The sequence below is a fragment of the Hyaena hyaena genome, unplaced genomic scaffold (genome assembly GCF_003009895.1).
Source record: "Hyaena hyaena isolate Hyena2069 unplaced genomic scaffold, ASM300989v1 scaffold_21, whole genome shotgun sequence".
NCBI classification, from domain to species: Eukaryota; Metazoa; Chordata; class Mammalia; order Carnivora; family Hyaenidae; genus Hyaena; species Hyaena hyaena.
In genome coordinates this window covers 22,925-40,371 of record NW_024080653.1, presented here as the reverse complement: position 1 = coordinate 40,371, position 17,447 = coordinate 22,925, and the positions used below count along the sequence as shown (strand labels likewise).

The 17,447-nt window shown below is 42.0% G+C and overlaps 1 protein-coding gene across 1 annotated transcript; it reads left to right on the top strand.

Moving 5' to 3' along the window:
• The first annotated feature begins 7,677 nt into the window (after window positions 1–7,677).
• Window positions 7,678–13,641, top strand: LOC120228110 (CMRF35-like molecule 5). The gene is made up of 3 exons (XM_039226266.1): window positions 7,678–7,717; window positions 11,636–11,968; window positions 13,463–13,641. The coding sequence occupies exons 1-3, from the start codon at window positions 7,678–7,680 to the stop codon at window positions 13,639–13,641; spliced, it is 552 nt and encodes a 183-aa protein (XP_039082197.1).
• Window positions 13,642–17,447: the final 3,806 nt, after the last annotated feature.

Sequence of the window (17,447 nt, the reverse complement as noted above, 5' to 3'; positions counted from 1 at the left end):
TCTCGCAGTTCGTGGGTTCAAGCCCCGCGTCGGGCTCTGTGCTGACTGCCAGCTCAGAGCCTGGAGCCTGTTTCAGTCTGTGAATCCCTCTCTCTCTGACCCTCCCCTGCTCACGCTGTCTCTCTCTCTCTCCTAGAAATAAAAAAAAAAAGAATATTTAATTATCCTTTCAACTAACATCACAATAAAAGGTAGTCAAGGCAAATATAGAAGGTTACATAGCTGTGAGAGCAAAATGTAACTCCTTGGATATTCAGAATCACTAGTTTTCTTAAGTATCCAAGATTGATAAATATGGGAAATTATTTTGGTCACCAGAATCATGGTTTTTAGGCAGATAACTTAAAAAGATAGTTTTGCTTATAATTTCTTATGGAGATTAGACCAACTCTGTACTTTTTATAAAGAGAAAACAAAACCTTTGCGCCAGTGCACTTTTGATTTTAAAATTCATTTATTTCTTTGAATTAATCATAATCGTAGCCAGTATTGGCCACACATAAAATTTCTTTCCAAATATTCTTTCTTCATAAACTGGAGCTTTCTTTTTTACTTTCAAATTTTGTCTTAAATGTTTCCTCTTGAAAGAAATGGTCTCACTTTAGGACGAAATTAATTTCTGTTCCCTCAACAAATACGTCTTTTTATTCTTCATATTTTCTCTTACCAAAACAATGCCTTATTTTCTTCATATACAAAGTTGTTTCCCTTATTATTTCTAGTAGTCTTAATCAGATTTATTAGAATTCTTAATGCTAGAAACCCCAATTTTCAGTAAAAACTGAGAAGTAAGCAACTTTGAATCCTGTTCACCAGAGTTCTTTAGATTTGCAAGTTAATGAATATATTTTGGAATTTTTAGAAACATGTGCTTTTGCATAATACAATCATAATACAAGCAAGAAATCTGTTTATTAACAGACCCAAATGTATCTTTAGTATCTCTATAATAGGACAAAAACAGATAAATCTCTGCTCATTATTTTATCATAGTTACATCAATTTAATTTACTTGTTTTTAACGATTATACTCAGACTGCCCCTAAAACTTCATGAGGCATTAGGTAAAATCAACAATTATTCTAAGGTTTCTTTTTCTCCTGGGCAAGTGCAACAGTGATACCATGACCTTATTTGATTTTTAGTAAACACAAGCAGAATAAAAGTTTTCTATTTACAGCTGATAACTCTATAGACATACTCATTATGAGTTAACCAGCAACCTTAAATCAGCTTTACTACTGAATACGTTCCCAGATTGTGTGAACTTGAAACACATTTGGGTGAGTTTTTACCTTTCTGAATTTTAGAATGCCCATACTTGCCTTCAAACTAACTAAATAGAGCTCTTTTGCAAATTAGTTTTAGCAGTATGCCCAGAGGTAGAGAAAATATCTCACATTTACAACACACACAGACACACACACACACACACACACAATACACAGACAAGATGCAAACAAAATCTTAATTTTGTTTGTACTACTATTTGTGGACAGCACATTACTGGCCCAAATTTTTAAATACTTCCCTCTTTTGTTTATTTATTTGTTTTAATCAAAAATTTCCTCCTAGAGTTCACATGTCGTAAAAAGGCCCTTCGGTCTTAGTGAAGTGGGGTAGAGAATTTATATCACAAAAACACAGAGCAAGGGTCTCACTTTTCTCCAGGGGGGATCCTTGGAGCTCTCTGCCTGTCATCAGAGGGGCTGGAGTCTGGGCACATGAGTCCTGCCAGCAGTTTGTATTTTATTTATTTTATTTTATTTTTTAATTTTTAATGTTTTATTTATTTCTGAGAGAGAGAGAGACAGCATGAGCAAGGGAGGGTCAGAGAGAGAGGGAGACACAGAATCTGAAACAGGCTCCAGGCTCTGAGCTGTCAGCACAGAGCCCAACACAGGACTTGAACCCACAAACCGTGAGATCATGACCTGAGCCGAAATTGGATGCCCAACCGACTGAGCCACCCAGGCACCCCTATAATTTAAAATTTTTGCTGCTGTCCAGGGGACATGAAATTTGTGTGTGTGGGGGGGGGGGAGGTTCTAGGATACACCTGCAAACACACTGTATAAGAATTCCTCAGGCTTGGGGTGCCTGGGTGGCTCAGTTGGTTAAGTGTCCAACTTCGGTTCAGGTCATGATCTCAGGGTTCATGGGTTTGAGCCCCACGTCGGGCTCTGTGCTTACAGCTAGCTCAGAGCCTGGAATCTGTTTCAGATCCTGTGTCTCCCTCTCTCTCTGACCCTCTCTTGCTCACACTGTCTCTCTCATTCTCTCTCAGAAGTAAATAAAACATTAAACATTTTTTTAAAAGAATTCCTCAGGCTGGCAGAGCCTGGTTACAGAGTCCTGGAAGGTGGGAGAAAAGTGAGCATTATTTCCAGTGTCAGGTGCTTTTGTTAAATTCATGTTCTGGCTTTTAGCATTTACAGGAACAACCTAAAGACTTTGAACTTAGAGATCAGACAGAGTGATTTCTGTAAATCTTGTGAGTAAAGGGGGTTAAAATAGGCTTATGTGGCCAGAATTTAAGAAGACAAAACAAAACAAATGAACAATAACAACAGCAGAAAGAGGGGAGACAAACCAGAAAATAGACTCACAACTGCAGAGAACAAAAGGATGGTACCAGGTTGGAGGTTGGTGGGGATTTGTTGAAACAGATTAAGAGTCCATTTATGTGATAAGCACTGAGTAATGTATAGAACTACAAAACAACTGTGATGCCAGTGAAAACCTCAATGAAACTTAAACAAAGAAGAAACAAAAGGGGATTTACACTGGACATGGAAATTTATGTTTGTCTTAAATTTGAACTTCTTCCAGTTTGCCAAAGGGGTCCTTAAGGGTAGCCATTATACTAATAAGATAATTGAAAGTTCTTTATGAAATATATCTATTTAAAAATATACCAAATTTAAAGGATCCATCCTTTGGCCATTGATGGATATCATATTACTAGGAACCCAAACCAGTAAGACTTTTCGTGACTTAACTCAGGTCCCAAGAGGTTACCAGAGAGGGCAGAGGTGATGCAGCCTCCATGATCCAAAAGTTTACTCCTGACATTGGACTAAGAAAGCAAAGGACTTCAGTGCACAGGTGATAAGATGTGTTGTGGAAATGGTGTCTCCAGTCTCCCACAAAAATGTGAGACACCTCCAGTCACAGACCCACGAAAGAGTGACATCCACTGGTGCTTCTGGAATCACTTTCCAGCACTGACAAGCAATGAGGGTTGAGACACGAAGGTTTCCAATGCCACGAGAGCTGGCACAACCTGACAAAGTGAAAGCGACTTGGGTCCCTGGTCTATTTCGCCACCAAAGTGTGCCCCAGGAAGTGCCCCCTCTGGATGGTGGAGACGAAAGAGAAGAAACTCTCACTGGTCATAAGCCAAACTCTTGGGAAATAAAACTAAACAAAAGAATAAATCTCCCAGCTTTATCGAAGCCTTGGTTCTCTGGGAGCCACAATAACCTAGTAGGGATGTGTCATGGGGTTGGGGACTGTGCATTGTTTACAGTGTACCTGCTCTCATGGAAGTTTCTGATTCTGGTGGGTGACCTAGTGTCAGTCTATCTATTCCATGACCAGCTCATCCTGTCATGGGAATCCTCTTCGGGTGGCAAGAGTTCGAACAGTTTTTATTTATTTTTTATTTTTTAAAAAATTTTAAATAGTTTATTGTCAAGTTGGTTTCCATTCAACATCTAACAGCTTTTATTAAATGCTCGACTTGTGTTCATCAATTTTGTAGCTCTGGCTTCCAAGATGTCTCTTAGCAACAGATGACAGAACTGATATAGACAAAGGAAAACAAAGACCATTTTTGGGGTGAAATGGATCAGTAACGAAAGGACACTCAACCAAACTGAATTGGTTGAACCAAAAATCCACAAAGCCCAAGGAACTAGTTTCATAAGAATTTTCCTCTGCTCATCTAAAGGGAGAAAAAGAGATAGAGACTCACACCATGTTCGTTTCCTTGGTCTCAGCAAACAGCCATTCCAGGAGGCTGACATGGAGAGAAATCTTATCTTCTGCCAGTGATCTCTCAGATGTCTTAGAGATGTCTCAGCTGTGGCAGAGTCCCGGGTGAGTGGCGTCCAGCTAGTGCTGCTGACTATACCAACTAACTGTCGGGGAGGAAGAATGTCCCATCCCCTTTTCAGGAAGCAGTTCCTGGGTCCTTCAAGATCCTTCTAGCCCAACTAAGAATCAAATTGATATGAGATGGATTAACAGGAGAAATTAAAATTTAATAGCATGTGTGTGGGGCCCCACACAGACATGGTAGTCAGGCATAAAGGGTATAAATGTCATTTTGAATTAAGGAAAAAGATGTAGGACTTAAAAGGGAAGGAAAGGATTTCCCAGGAAGATGAAAGCCAGTAAATGTTTGTAAACAAATGTTTGCCCTGCCATGCAGTTAGGTTACTCAGATAACATTTATCCCTTGTAATAACCCTTATTCTGCAAAAACCCTCCAATTGAGATTCTTGTATGTAATTAAGGGAAGGGCAAAATTTTTTCTGGAGCCCACAGGGTGTCAACTGACTTTAGCTCAAAATAATCTTCTTGCCAAAGTGGCCCATCTTAGGACAGCCTGCCTTCAGCCACTATACCTCTGTGTTGGCATGTGAGAGCTGCGCCTTCTCCTGGAATTGGGGCCCCAGTGAACCCTGGGGCTTCTGCCTACAGCCATGAAGCTATGAAGGGATGGTGGGAAGGAATATTGGCCTCCCCTCAAACTTTTCCCACCCTTTCTTTCTTAAGTTTGATTGAGGTGTAATTGGGATAAATAAACCACATATACTTAAAGCACACAGTTTCAAACGTTTTTCTTGTTTTTACTACTTGTCAAATTTTACATATAGCACAACTTTGTGGTGGTGTTCGGTTCTATGTGTTTAACGCATGCATCATTTCACGGAACCACCACCACAAGCATGCAAAGCAATGGTAATCACCTCGCTGGAAAGGTCTTTAACTCTGACTTTGGTTTCATTCTTGGCAGGCAGTCCAGCTGGTGGGGTGGGACCTCAAGTGCTGATGTGGCTTCTGTGGACTGTGGTTCCCACGTGCGCTGGTCCGGCTTTCTGGAGCCTTGCAGGTGCTCCTCGGATGTGCCACTTGAACGCCATCCAGTGGAGTTCTTCATCAAGTTCTCAACATGGAGTGTTTCTCCAGGGTTTGATCAGGAGTGTACAGCTGGGGGGCTAGCTTGGGAGGTCTAGTATCCCTTTATTCAGCTGCTTCCTCTTCTCCATCCCCCCAATACCGCGCCCAGCTCTCAGAGCCTCCAGTTCTTCCCATCCGGGTTCTTTGGTTGGGAAGCTTGGAGAGTGGAGGCTTTGCTCTCCCAATATGCTTCGTACGTCCTGTGATTGGGTTTGCTTCTAGGTGCAACAAAGAGGGAGAAGATGGACTGGTATTTCTACCACCAGACATTGGGACTCTAGCTCTTCTGGGCTGGGAGGACTCTCCTCCTTCAGAGTTCCAGCTGTCGACCCCCAGCGGCTTCACATGGAATTGCAGCTTCTGTCCTGTGGCTTGCTCAGGACCTGTGGAAGGGAAAGAAAACACAAACACCAAGAAAACTCTGGGCATCTGACCCCCATCTCCCTTTAGGGCTTCCCTTTTCCTCTCCTCTGGAGCACTTAAGATCCCTGCTGAGCATGCATTTTCAGAATGTGGGCTGCAGGGTTCACACTCAGGCAGGAGAATATAGAAGGAAACATAACCAGAAAACACACAGCTGGATTGGTCTGGTTTCTTCCCCAATCTCTTACTAGGGTTCATTTTGCAAAATACTCAGATAGCAGCTCCATGTATTCTGCCTGAGTTCTTAGATATAGTCAGGGGGAGAGGTCTGTGGAGTGTGTTGACTTCATCTTACCCAGGCTAGAAGCCTGCAGCATAGGTTTGCAAGAGTAATAAGCTAGAAACAGAATCAACTATCATCCATACAGGAATAGTTAATTATACTACAGTCACACAATGAAATAGGCTGCTATTTAAAGGATTGATAAGCACATATGTGATGGCTTGGAAAATTTTCATGGTAAAACTTAAAACCTTTTTATTGGAGTATAAAATACACTCAGAAGGTGCACACATCAGAAGTGCACAGCTCAATATATTTACAGAAATAAACACTCCGTGGAACCAGTCCCTAAATCAAGAGAGAAACCTTTCCAGCCCTCAGGAGGCTCTTTAACTTAATAAAATATATGTGGAAACCAAGGGAACTAAACAGGATGCTGGAGGCCACCTTTAAGCCTCTCCACTGTGGTATTTAGAATACCCCTCTGCGGCTTGTGGGAAAGCATAGCCTGTAGGTCAAGAAGGGATGGAAGGCTCAAAGAATTAGGCACCACACAACACACCTACTTCACATGGTGTTTTGCACCCACATGTTCAGAGCCCCAATTAGCTATGTTTTGGCTCAACCTCACTTACAATCAGAAAACCAACAATGATCAGACATTTGAGTCAAGTGTGTGATATAAAAGGGAAGGACCAAACAAGACCAGACCAAATAAGACCACAAGTGAGGAGAGTTTTCAAAAACATCTGCAAACAGAGAACAGAATAGGAGCTTTTGAAATAAAAATATAATTCCTAGGGCTCTGGGTGGCTCAGCCTCTATCTCTCTGTCTCAAAATACATAATGATTTTTAAAAAACGTAATTCCCAAACTAAATATTTCATCTAAAGATTGGAAGAGCAAGTACAAGCACAGAGCACAACAACACTACCCCCAAAAATTACAACCAAACTCACAAACAAGGAAAACATAGATGAAAAAAGGAGACAAAAGAATTGATTCAGAAAGAGGGGTAAAGGGAGCAGAGGAGAGTCATAGGAGAGGACACCTAAAGGAAGAGGAGACACTTGTGTGAAAGTCCCTTAGGAATCATTAGCATAAGTTGTTTGGGGCTGGGAAGTGGCCAACAGCCCACACCCAGGGGAAATCTGCCAAGGGGTGACAGAGGAAGAATCTAGGGCACAATGAGGCTGACAGGAAAAGGCAACTTCTCCTTCTTTATAATCTCTCCATGGCACCTCTGCCTTAGAGGGACTCAGGACCTCTTTGGGAAGCCTGAGATGGAGAGGAAGTGGGTCAGGATCTGTGCTGGACCAGAGCCCAGGGTGGGAGAGGTGGTCTGGGATGCACCAAGGTGGGCTTCCCAGAAGGAGGTTCAAGGTGGGGCTGAATGTCCAGCGAGGCTGGGTGTGAGTCCTGAGCACTGATTCTTCCTTACATGCAAACTCAACGTGTTCCCATCCCTGCCTTGGACCCAACTGTAAGGTTCTGGTGTCCCCTCCCTGCTGGAGTGTGTCACCTGGTTTGCTGGCAACTGGCTCCCCAGATCCTCATGCACAATTGCAAGTAGCACCCTGGCCAGTGGGATGCTTGGCTTCTCCAAATCATTGAAGACACATGATCACATCAGCCATATGCTCCCAAAGGACAGCATTGTTTTTCTCCTAATGAATGAAATTAGGAAGTAAGTGAAGAAAAAAAATAAGGGAAGTAGGTGAGAGAAACTAAAAAAATTTATTTAGAAAAAAGCAAGCACTTTGCCTCTGAGTTCAGTTCAAGTCCCCAGAGGGCAACTGGCATTAGCTGAGCATCAGGGAGACAACCCAGGCAGGCAGGATATGTGGCTGTTCCTGGTTCTGTTCCTTCCTGTCGTCCAAGGTGAGTGGCATGGGGCCTTCAGGACTGAGCACATTTAGGATCTGGGCAGACACTGAAAGCATCTGTCCCACAGGGAAATCACAGAGCTTTTCATTAATCCAGACACTTTATCATTAAAAAACTATTTTAAAATCTTTGTTACCTGACGGGTACTAAGTTAGGTGTTGGGGAAAGAAAATAAAAATAAATAACACAAATGTTTTTTAGGGCACTGTTTGTTGTCCCCGGCAGAGAGATCGATAGATGACAGATACACGGATGGATAGATGGATGGATGGACAGATGGACAGATGGATAGATGATAGTTAAATGCATGAATTCCTGAGGAATTTTTAAGGAGCCCAACCTCTAGCTGAGACCCAATTAGTCAAGGTAGGGTTCAGACATCTGGATCATTCAAAAGCCCGCATAATTGATCTTGGCTTGTCCCTCAAGGCAGTGAACCTCTCTTCTGAAGAGCTAGAGTACAGGTAGGAAGATGCCAGAAAAACCTGAGTGTTAGAGGATCTCTAGAGAGTTGCTCATCTGCACATATCAGTCACCCTGAGTCTCTGCTTTGGATTATCCAAAGACCTGTCTTCCAGCGTCGTTAGCGCAACAACTGAGACACTTTGAGTGGTGTCATTGGGAACGGAAGACCAGAAATTAGAAGGAGTTTATTTGTGGGCTGGAAGTCACAGCCTTGGAGGCAGCTAGTACTTGATGCTAAGAAAGGATAGGAGCTAATATAGGACCATTGGCTGCCCCAGCTCTGCTCCCTATCATTTGACAGAACCACAGCATGTGGGAGTGGATGCAGAACATGTCTCTTCTGGGAAGGAGGTTATCATGGAAAATAAAATGACCTCCTTTATTCATCCATTGACTTTGTCATCATGCATGTAGAAGAGAAAAACTCTGATAGGGAAAATTCTGGCAGACATTTTTGGGAAAATTTGCATATAATTATGTTCTTAATGTGGAAGTTCATGTGGGGATAAAAGGGTTTCAAATGTATATTAGTCATAGTGACATACCACAGACTGAGTGGCTTAAACTATAGAAATTTGTTTTCTCACATTCTGAAGGCTGAGGAGTCAAAGATCAAGGTGAAGGCTGATTCACTTGGTGATGAAAACTCTCCTTCTGGTTTTCAGGCACTATATTCTCATGGTGACCTCCTCTTTGTGCATAAGCAAGGAGAGAGAGACAGAGACAGAGACAGAGAGAAAGAAGAGAGAGAAAGTCTCTGGTGTCTTTATTTATAAGAACACGAATCCATCCTGAGGTTCCTATCACGATCTCATCTAACCACAATGTCTTTCAAAGGCATCATCTTCAAACACCATCACAGGGGAGGTTAGGACTTCAACATGTGAATTCTGGGGCAACAAACATCAGTCTTTGACAACATAGAGACAGAATTGATCAAGGGGCAAACAAGACTAGCTGTTGTCAGTTTGACATCACTACCAACCCATCTAAGCCTTCTTCTCCTTCACTAAGCAGAATCCTGGAATCACATCTCCCCCAGTCGCCTTCTTTCTGTAGGTTTGTCCATGGCAGTACTTGTCAGAGATTTGGAGGGTGAGAGAGCAGCCTTACACTCTGGAGGCAGCTGAAGGGCCTGTGGGTGGGTGACAGATCGGGAGTGACTTCTGGTCAAGCTCTTGGAAACACTTACTCTGTTGGTGAAGACTGAGATCATTGGTGGGAGTTTCTCAGGGACTTCTCAGAATCATAGCAGCTTCTCATGGGTCTTGAGCAAACCCATTCTGGAGCTTTTGGGTGTAAGCACAGTGTCAGCTTCCCTTCCCATGAGTCAGTGCAAAGACTAAGACATAGCTCTTACAGAAACATTTTTCACTGGCCAAAAGGTGAAAAGAACCCATATATCATCAACTGATGAGTGAGAAACTAAATGTGGCCTATCCCTACCAAGGACTGAAGTGCCCACATACCCTACTTCATGGATAAACCCAAACAATAATTACGTTAGGTAAATGAAGCCATGAAAAAAGGCCATTAATTGTATGATTCCATTTATATGAGATATCCAGAAGGGAGAAATTTATAGACAGAATGTAGATTAGTGGTTTCAAAAGCTTCAGGCAAGAGGGAAGTGAGGAGAGACTGGGTGTAGAATTTCTTTCTGAGGTGGCGAAAATGTTCTGGAATTAGAGGCAGTGTTGCACAATTTCATGAATATCTGAAAAACTGCTGCACTATATACTTAAAATTTATGGTATGTGAATTATACCTCAATTTTTAAGTTGGACAAAAATAAATCCTTAGCCTTAAAGAGTATTTTTTCATTTTAGAAAGGAACAAAATTATCAGTCTTTAACTTAGCAAATTGGAAAAAGAGCACGATGGTAATCTTGAGGAAATAAGAGAAATAAAATTATACATATGAGAAATTAACAACTTAGGAAATAAAAACAGTAATATTTACAAGCTAATCTCAAACTGGGTTAATGTGCAAAAACAAAGAAGAGGGAAGGAGAAACAGGAAGGAGGACATCTTGCAGCATGTGTAATCAAGAAAAACCAAGCAGTGCCAGTTAGTCAGAATGTGTAGTTATAACAGATACGAACATTTGAATTATTTTTTAAACTTTATTTATTTATTTTGGAGAGAGAGGGGGTGGAGGCAGAGAGTGGAAGAGAATATCAAGCAGGCTCCGCTCTGTCAGCACAGAGCCCAGTGTAGGGCTCAGTCTCCGGAACTGTTTTATCATGACCTGAGCAGAAACCACAAGCCTGACTGAGCCACCCATGTGCCTCGAGATATAAACACTTTGATTATGAAAGGAATTTCTTTCTTTTAAAAAATATTTATTTATTTTGAGAGAGAGAGAGAGCGCACATGAGCAGGGTCGGGGGGGAAGGAGAGAGAATCCCAAGCAGGCTCTGTGCTGTCGTGTAAAGCCTGATGCAGGGCTCAGTCCCACAACCCTGAGATGAAATCAAGACTTAGAAGTTCATCTGACCGAGCCACCCAGGCACCCATGAAAAGTACCTTGTAATTGCAGGACATTATGCTAATACGCAGTCCGTGAAACAGGTAACTTTCTTGGAAAAACAAACCAAAACAATAAGCAGATTCAAGAACCACGGAAGAACTTGTATATTCAATATTCTCAGGAAAAGAATTTCCAAGAATCAAAGGATTTGTCCCAATAATGAATTTGCCACATAGTTTTGTAGATAATAACACTTAAAGACACAGAAATTCCTTTGCTCTATGTATGTGATGATCTCCAGTGTTTTAACATAGTGAGGTCCACACAACACCCAGGTTCCTGGCTACTCTTGAAAAATGAAAAGATCTGGGACACCTGGGTGGCTCAGTCGGTTGAGCATCCGACTTTGGCTCAGGTCATGATCTCACGGTTTGTGGGTTCGAGCCCCAGGTCAGGCTCTATGCTGACAGCCAGCTCAGAGCCTGGAGCCTGTTTTGAGTTCTGTGTCTCCCTCTCTCTCTGACCCTCCCCTGTTCATGCTATCTCTCTCTCTCTCTCTCAGAAATAAATTTAAAAAAAAAAAAAAGGAAAAATGAAAAGATCTGAAACCACAGAGCTAACATCTTGCATGATGGCAGTGGGCTGAAGTGTACTGGGGCCATTCTTTTCCTTGGGTCATTTGCTCTCACAGGGAGAGGGAGTGGATTATAAGATGTTGCCATTGCTCAGTGTGGACGTTTTTGATTCTTTGAGATCTGTAGTTGTTCTCTTAAGTGATTTCTGTGATGGCTTTGACCCAGTAGAGTTTTGAAGGACAAAGGTCTGTCTTGTGGAAGTTCTATTACTTCTTTGACTGTTATTCAACTCATCAGGTACTTGGGTTTATTGGAATTATTTATGTTACAGGAGGCTGTGGTTTTTCATCAGGCAATGGAGTGTGGTGGTGACAGGCACATGTATTTGTGTTTTTCAGGCTCATATCCCCTCAGGGCGGTGTCAAATGCAGTCAGTGGCCCTCTGCGGGGCTCACTGATCGTGCAATGTCGCTATGATCCTGGGTGGGAGACCTACAAGAAGTGGTGGTGTCGAGGAGCCGAGTGGAGTAACTGTCGTATCCTTGTTATAACCAATGGATCAGAGGAGGAAGCAAAGAGTAACCAAGTGTCCATCAAGGACAATCGGAAACTGCACACATTCACTGTGACCATGGAGGAGCTCAGGTGGAATGATGCAGACACCTATTGGTGTGGGATTGAGAAATCTGCAACTGACCTTGGGGTTGAAGTCAAAGTGACCATTGACCCAGGTAAGAGTATGTAGAAGTGTGGCGGTGTGTCTTCAGGGCCTGCTCTGTCCTGGGCCCTGAGGTTCCTCTCCAGTGACTTCAGTGTCACTCAGTGTGAACTGTCACACAGGGTGGTGGAGTCCTGAGTTCTCCTAGAACCTGACTAACCCCTAGAGTTTGGGGAATGGACAGGGCTTCTCTTAGATGCTCTCATGGCTCCCAGCACCTCCTCCAGGATGGAATCAAGCTTTTCTGGGCACATGTTTCTCTGCACAGCTCAGTCAGTGCCTGGTCTATTTCCCACAGAGATCCAGGTGATGGTCCCAGTTTCAGCCTATGGGCCAAAGGGACATTCTCCCATGGGACCCAGAAACCCCAATTCCTGCCAATGCTTTCCTGACCTCTGGTACTTGTGTCTCTGCTCTTTCTGGAGTTTGGGGCTGGGACTCAGAGTGGCTGTTCCCATCCCCTGTTTCATATCCAGTGTCAGAGAGAAGAGTGCCAGCACAGTCAGGGTGCTGTGAAGATTCCTGAGGTCCAGAATGGCCTCCACAGTCAAAGCGCTGTTTAAATCTATCAAATACTCCTATCCATATCTCTGAGATGATCATATGATTTTCTCCTTTACTGTGTTAATGTGGCATATTATACTTATTAATACTCTCATGTTCAAACAATTTTGCATTCTTTGAATAAACTCAATTTAGTGATGATATATTATCTTGTTTATATATCCCTGGATTCAGCTTGCTGATTTTTGGTTGTAGACTTTTGCATTTATGTTCATGAATGGATTTGCCTATAATATTTCTTATTGTACTGTCCTTCTCAGGTTTTGAAATCAAGATTATGATAGACTCATAAATGGATTTGGGATTGCATCCTCTTTTCCTATGTCCTGGAGTTTTTTGTGTAAGATAGACATTATTTCTTCCTTAACTGTTTAGTGGAAATCTCCACTGTAGCTCTGTGTCAGGAATTTCCTTTTGGAGAGGTGTTTTGTTTTTTTTGTAAGTAAGCTCTACACGTAACATGGGGCTTAAATTCCTGATGCTGAGATCAAAGTAGCGTGTTCTAAGGACTGAATGAGCCAGGCGCCTGTTGGAGAGATTTTTAATAATGAATATGGTTCATTTAAATAGTTGTAAGATGATTAAAGTTTTCTCTTTGTGTCTATTTTAGCACATTGTATAAGTTTTGCTACAAATTTTTTATTTCACTCTGAGTTTCAATTTTATTGGCTTAACCTTGTTTAGATATCCTTTATTATCCTATTCCCTAATTATCTTACCTTCTTATAATATGTGCAGGATACTTTGTGAGTACCCTTTTTCGCCCCTGGTGTCAATTATTCAGATCTCTCCTTTTATCATGAATATCCCTCTAGGGTTTTTGTTTTTGTTAAAAAGTCAATTGTTGGCTTTTTGGTCTTCTCTATTTTATATTTCTTTTCTACTTCAAATTATTATTTTTTCTTGTCTTCATTATTTCCTTTCTTCTACTTTCCTCTGTAAGTCACCATGCAGTGTCACTACGGCCCAGAGTGGGACACCTACGTGAAGTCCTGGTGTCAAGAGGCTGATCTGAATGGCTGCAACATCCTTGCTCAAACCACTGGATCAGAGCTGAAGAAGAACCATGTGTCCATCAATCAGAAAAAGCGCACATTCTCCATGCGCATATGGGGAGAGTAAAACAACTTTTGAGAAAAATAAGCTGTTGTTTTCTTGAGTTTCTTGCTCCCAAGCGTTTTACAGGATGGCAACCCTGCTCACACCCCTATCCTGGAAATTTAGATAAGGACCCAAGCTTAGAATTCCTCCATAAGTTCCTTCTTTGATTTTTCTGGGGCACTTTTTAAATTAACAACTTGGAGTTGATTCTGTGAAAAATCAGTGACCTCTCGTGAGTCACTTGTGAGTCACTTGTGAGTGACTCCCTTGTAAGTCAAAGGGGCCGTCACCCTGCTCTCAGTTTCCTGCTTGCTCATGGTCCAGGATGGGGGGCTGCCCTTCCCCAGGCTCACTGAATGCCTCTCCCCTGGATCTGTAAACAATAAATTTTGAGACTCTGCTTCCATTGTGTGTGTGTATTGAAACTGTGTCTTTAATTAAAACATCCCTGGGTGGTTCATGTCCCTAAAGTGAGAGTGTGGCTATTGAGGGAGCTACCTACCTGCCCACCCATGTGGGTGGTTGTGCCTTCTCATCCAGCAGGTGGAGATCTGCATATTCTTAATTCCATGAACCAGCTCTGACTTCTAAGTATACCCAGAGGAACTCAGGCAAATCAATGCAGACACAGCCTGGTGTGGGATTAGGAGTGTTGGAGATGACTGTGGGTCCAAGTTACATGACCATTGACCCAGGGAAGTACTCTTCTCTCATGCACCATTGGCATCTCCGTGGCAAGAGGGAGCTAGTGAAGAATTGGGCAGGTATGCCAACTTTTATATTTATTTGTGGGTTTTTAGAAATAGAAATTTTAAAAATACACAAAACGTAATGTAGAAAAGTATGTTTTGTTTTCTACACTACTTCCTTACCCAAAGGTAAGGACTATAACAAGCATGTGTGTCTGTGTGTGTCTGTGTGTGTGTGTAAGAGATAGAGAGTATGTGTGTGTGTCCATTGATGACATTCTATGCATCCAAAGTATATATGTGTGTGTATATCTTTCCTTTCCTCACTGAAAAATAGCATGTATTGTTGTCTCAATGTATTTTAAAAATCATTCTATAACAATACCTATAGATTTTTGTTTTTAATGGCTTCATTGTATTCCATGACATTTATATATCATGAATTGTTTTTGCTTGTGATGGACATTTCCTTTGTTGTTGTTGTTGTTGTTGTTTTGCAACTGGGTGCAATTCTGTAGTGAATCTCCTTGCATATGGGGTTTGATACACATTTGTGGATATACATGTAGGTACACTCCCATTTAATAAATAGCTGTGTTACTGGTCAGTGCATTTTCCAATTTGGTGCATATTACCAAAAAGATTATAAATTTCTACCCTTCTCTCAATGTGTTAATAAATGCCCACCCCATATCCTCATCATTGGATGTGGTCAATTCTTTACCTTTACACTGTGATTGGCAGACTTGGCATTTTGATGCACATAACCGGGCTCCAGGCAGAGGAGAATGCTGTGGTGGATGGGAGTAAATGAGAGAGGAGGAGGAGTAGTAAAAGGCTGCCAAGCAGCGAGCTACCAGGCTGGTGATGCTGGGTGAGCTGAGAACCAACGGGACACCTGCCCGCATTGAGAGAGAGAGGTTCCAGGCCGCCACCTGCTCCAGCTTGCAGACCCTCTCAGACACCTCCCTCCCCACACTAGACTTTGGCAAATATCAACTTACATTTATAAATGGAGTAGCACCTTCAAAAGTTTATGGGTGAAAAGAATAGAAGAAAGAATAGAAGCTCAAATAAAATAAAAACCATACTTCACAAGAGGAAATGCCCAAGGGCTGGCCATGAGTGTCAATGCTGGGTTTGCACCTTCCAGGGGAGATTGGTTACATGTAGTGGTATTGGCCCATAAGTAAATATATAAAAGCTTCCGGAAGTCAAGTTTCTCACAGTGTGAGAGGGGAGTCACAAATAGAGAAAACCAGAAAATTAGAAAGAGCCCTGTGGTTTTGGGTGGGAATTGGGGATCTTGGTGGGAACTGACAGTCTTCAATGGATGTGGATATAAATGTGAATACAACAGAGAGTATGTTTCTATCATTTATCTGTATATGTAGGTGTGTCTGCAGAGGACCTAGGAAAAAAGGCACCCTAATAATTAGAGAGCACTCAGCTCCTGGCCCTTTGGCTTCTTGAAAATCATTCTCCATTAAAAGGAAGTAGAGTTCTTTGAGAAGTGGCTAATTCCAGGGCTGGGACACCAAACCCACAAGCTGAACCTTGGATATCTTGTTATGTCACAAAAAAGGAAGAACTCAAGGGCTAGAGAGACACATCAAAAGGGCAGAAAGTTGCTTGAAGTGGCTCCCAATGGCCAAATCTGGGACAATTTGAACATCAAAACACATAAAGGTAGTAATGGAGTGTAAACCCATGGAGCAAAATAAAAGCCATTTCAGTATATATTGGTATAAGCAAATAAAAGACTAAATAGAAATTTGGTGAAGAACTGGTGATTTACATTGTTTCAAAACTTTCATTGACAACTACTGCATGTGAGGCAGACACACAAGTCCTCTGAGTATCTCCCTGATTCTAGGCAAATGGGGCTCAAGAAACCATATGGGTCATTAAACATTTCATTTTACACATGGAGAAATGGAGGCCAGACAGAAGATATTTGCCCAGTGCCACAGAGCCAGTGGCACCTGAGCCAGAACTGAAAACAAAGTCTTTGATCCCAAGTCTGGTGTAGTTTCTATACCTCCCAGGATGTGCAAGGTTGTTTCTGTCTAGTAAACAGTTATGTTTTGGCATACCCACTTTACATTGGGTCCTATTCCAGATGAGACCACCATATAAAGAATAATCACAGACACTGTTAGTCTAAGTGTTTCATCTTAGCACTCTCTGATCTGTAGAAATCCAGGTAAGTATCCCCTAAAATGTCCTCCGCCATCATTCTAGACACTTGTAAAGACTTCTCAACTAGTGGGTCCTTGATATTTTCCCTGATTAGGGCTTTGACATATGAATTTGGTGGGGGGCAACACGAACATATAGTTCCAATAAAATGGTTCAATATTAAATATGGACACAAAAAAAGAGTAGACAGAGCTCAGGAAGAATGTAAGTGGAAAAGAAAAAGCCCCAAAACCCTTATTGAGAGGAAACATATATACCTTTGAAAATAAAAAAGAATAAGTCTTGTGTTATTTTTTGATGAGTGAGGCAGAAGAAGTTAAACACAAAGGGCTGTGCATTCTGGACTTGCCATTGTTCAGCTGGTGTGTGTGGGAGGGTGGTGTGAGGGTAGGTTGGGGAGGTGGAAAGGCCAAAGATCAGGCCAAACCCAAGAGTGGATGATGGTGAGTCTGAGCTGTCTGGGGGATGGGCAGCATCACAGCTGTGATGGGGACAGATCTGAGCCTCTTAGACTGTCCTCTCTAGATGGAAAAGTCCAAACAGACCCTAAGGACCAGTGGGGCCAAGGGACAAATGGAGGGACAGAAATGAACTGTTTCTTGTGACCACTGGGTGAGTGCCCTATGCCCAGAGGCCACTGATGTAGATACAGGTACAGGTGGGTATTTACGTTGTTTCAAAGCTCCTCCCCACAAAACACTTATTACTTACAGAGGGAAAAAGAGAAACTTTAATGAATTTTGTCAAATTTATAGTCATAAATCCATACCCCTAGTAAGATCTTGTTTGACACGACAGTAACTCAGGTATTCCAGGCTTTAAAAAGCTGATTAGGCTGTGCGCTTAGCATGTGAAGACTTTGTAAGGTTTGAGGTATACATAAACCACAATACACTTTTTTAAATTACAGAAAATAATTTCTAGACATAGATCCCT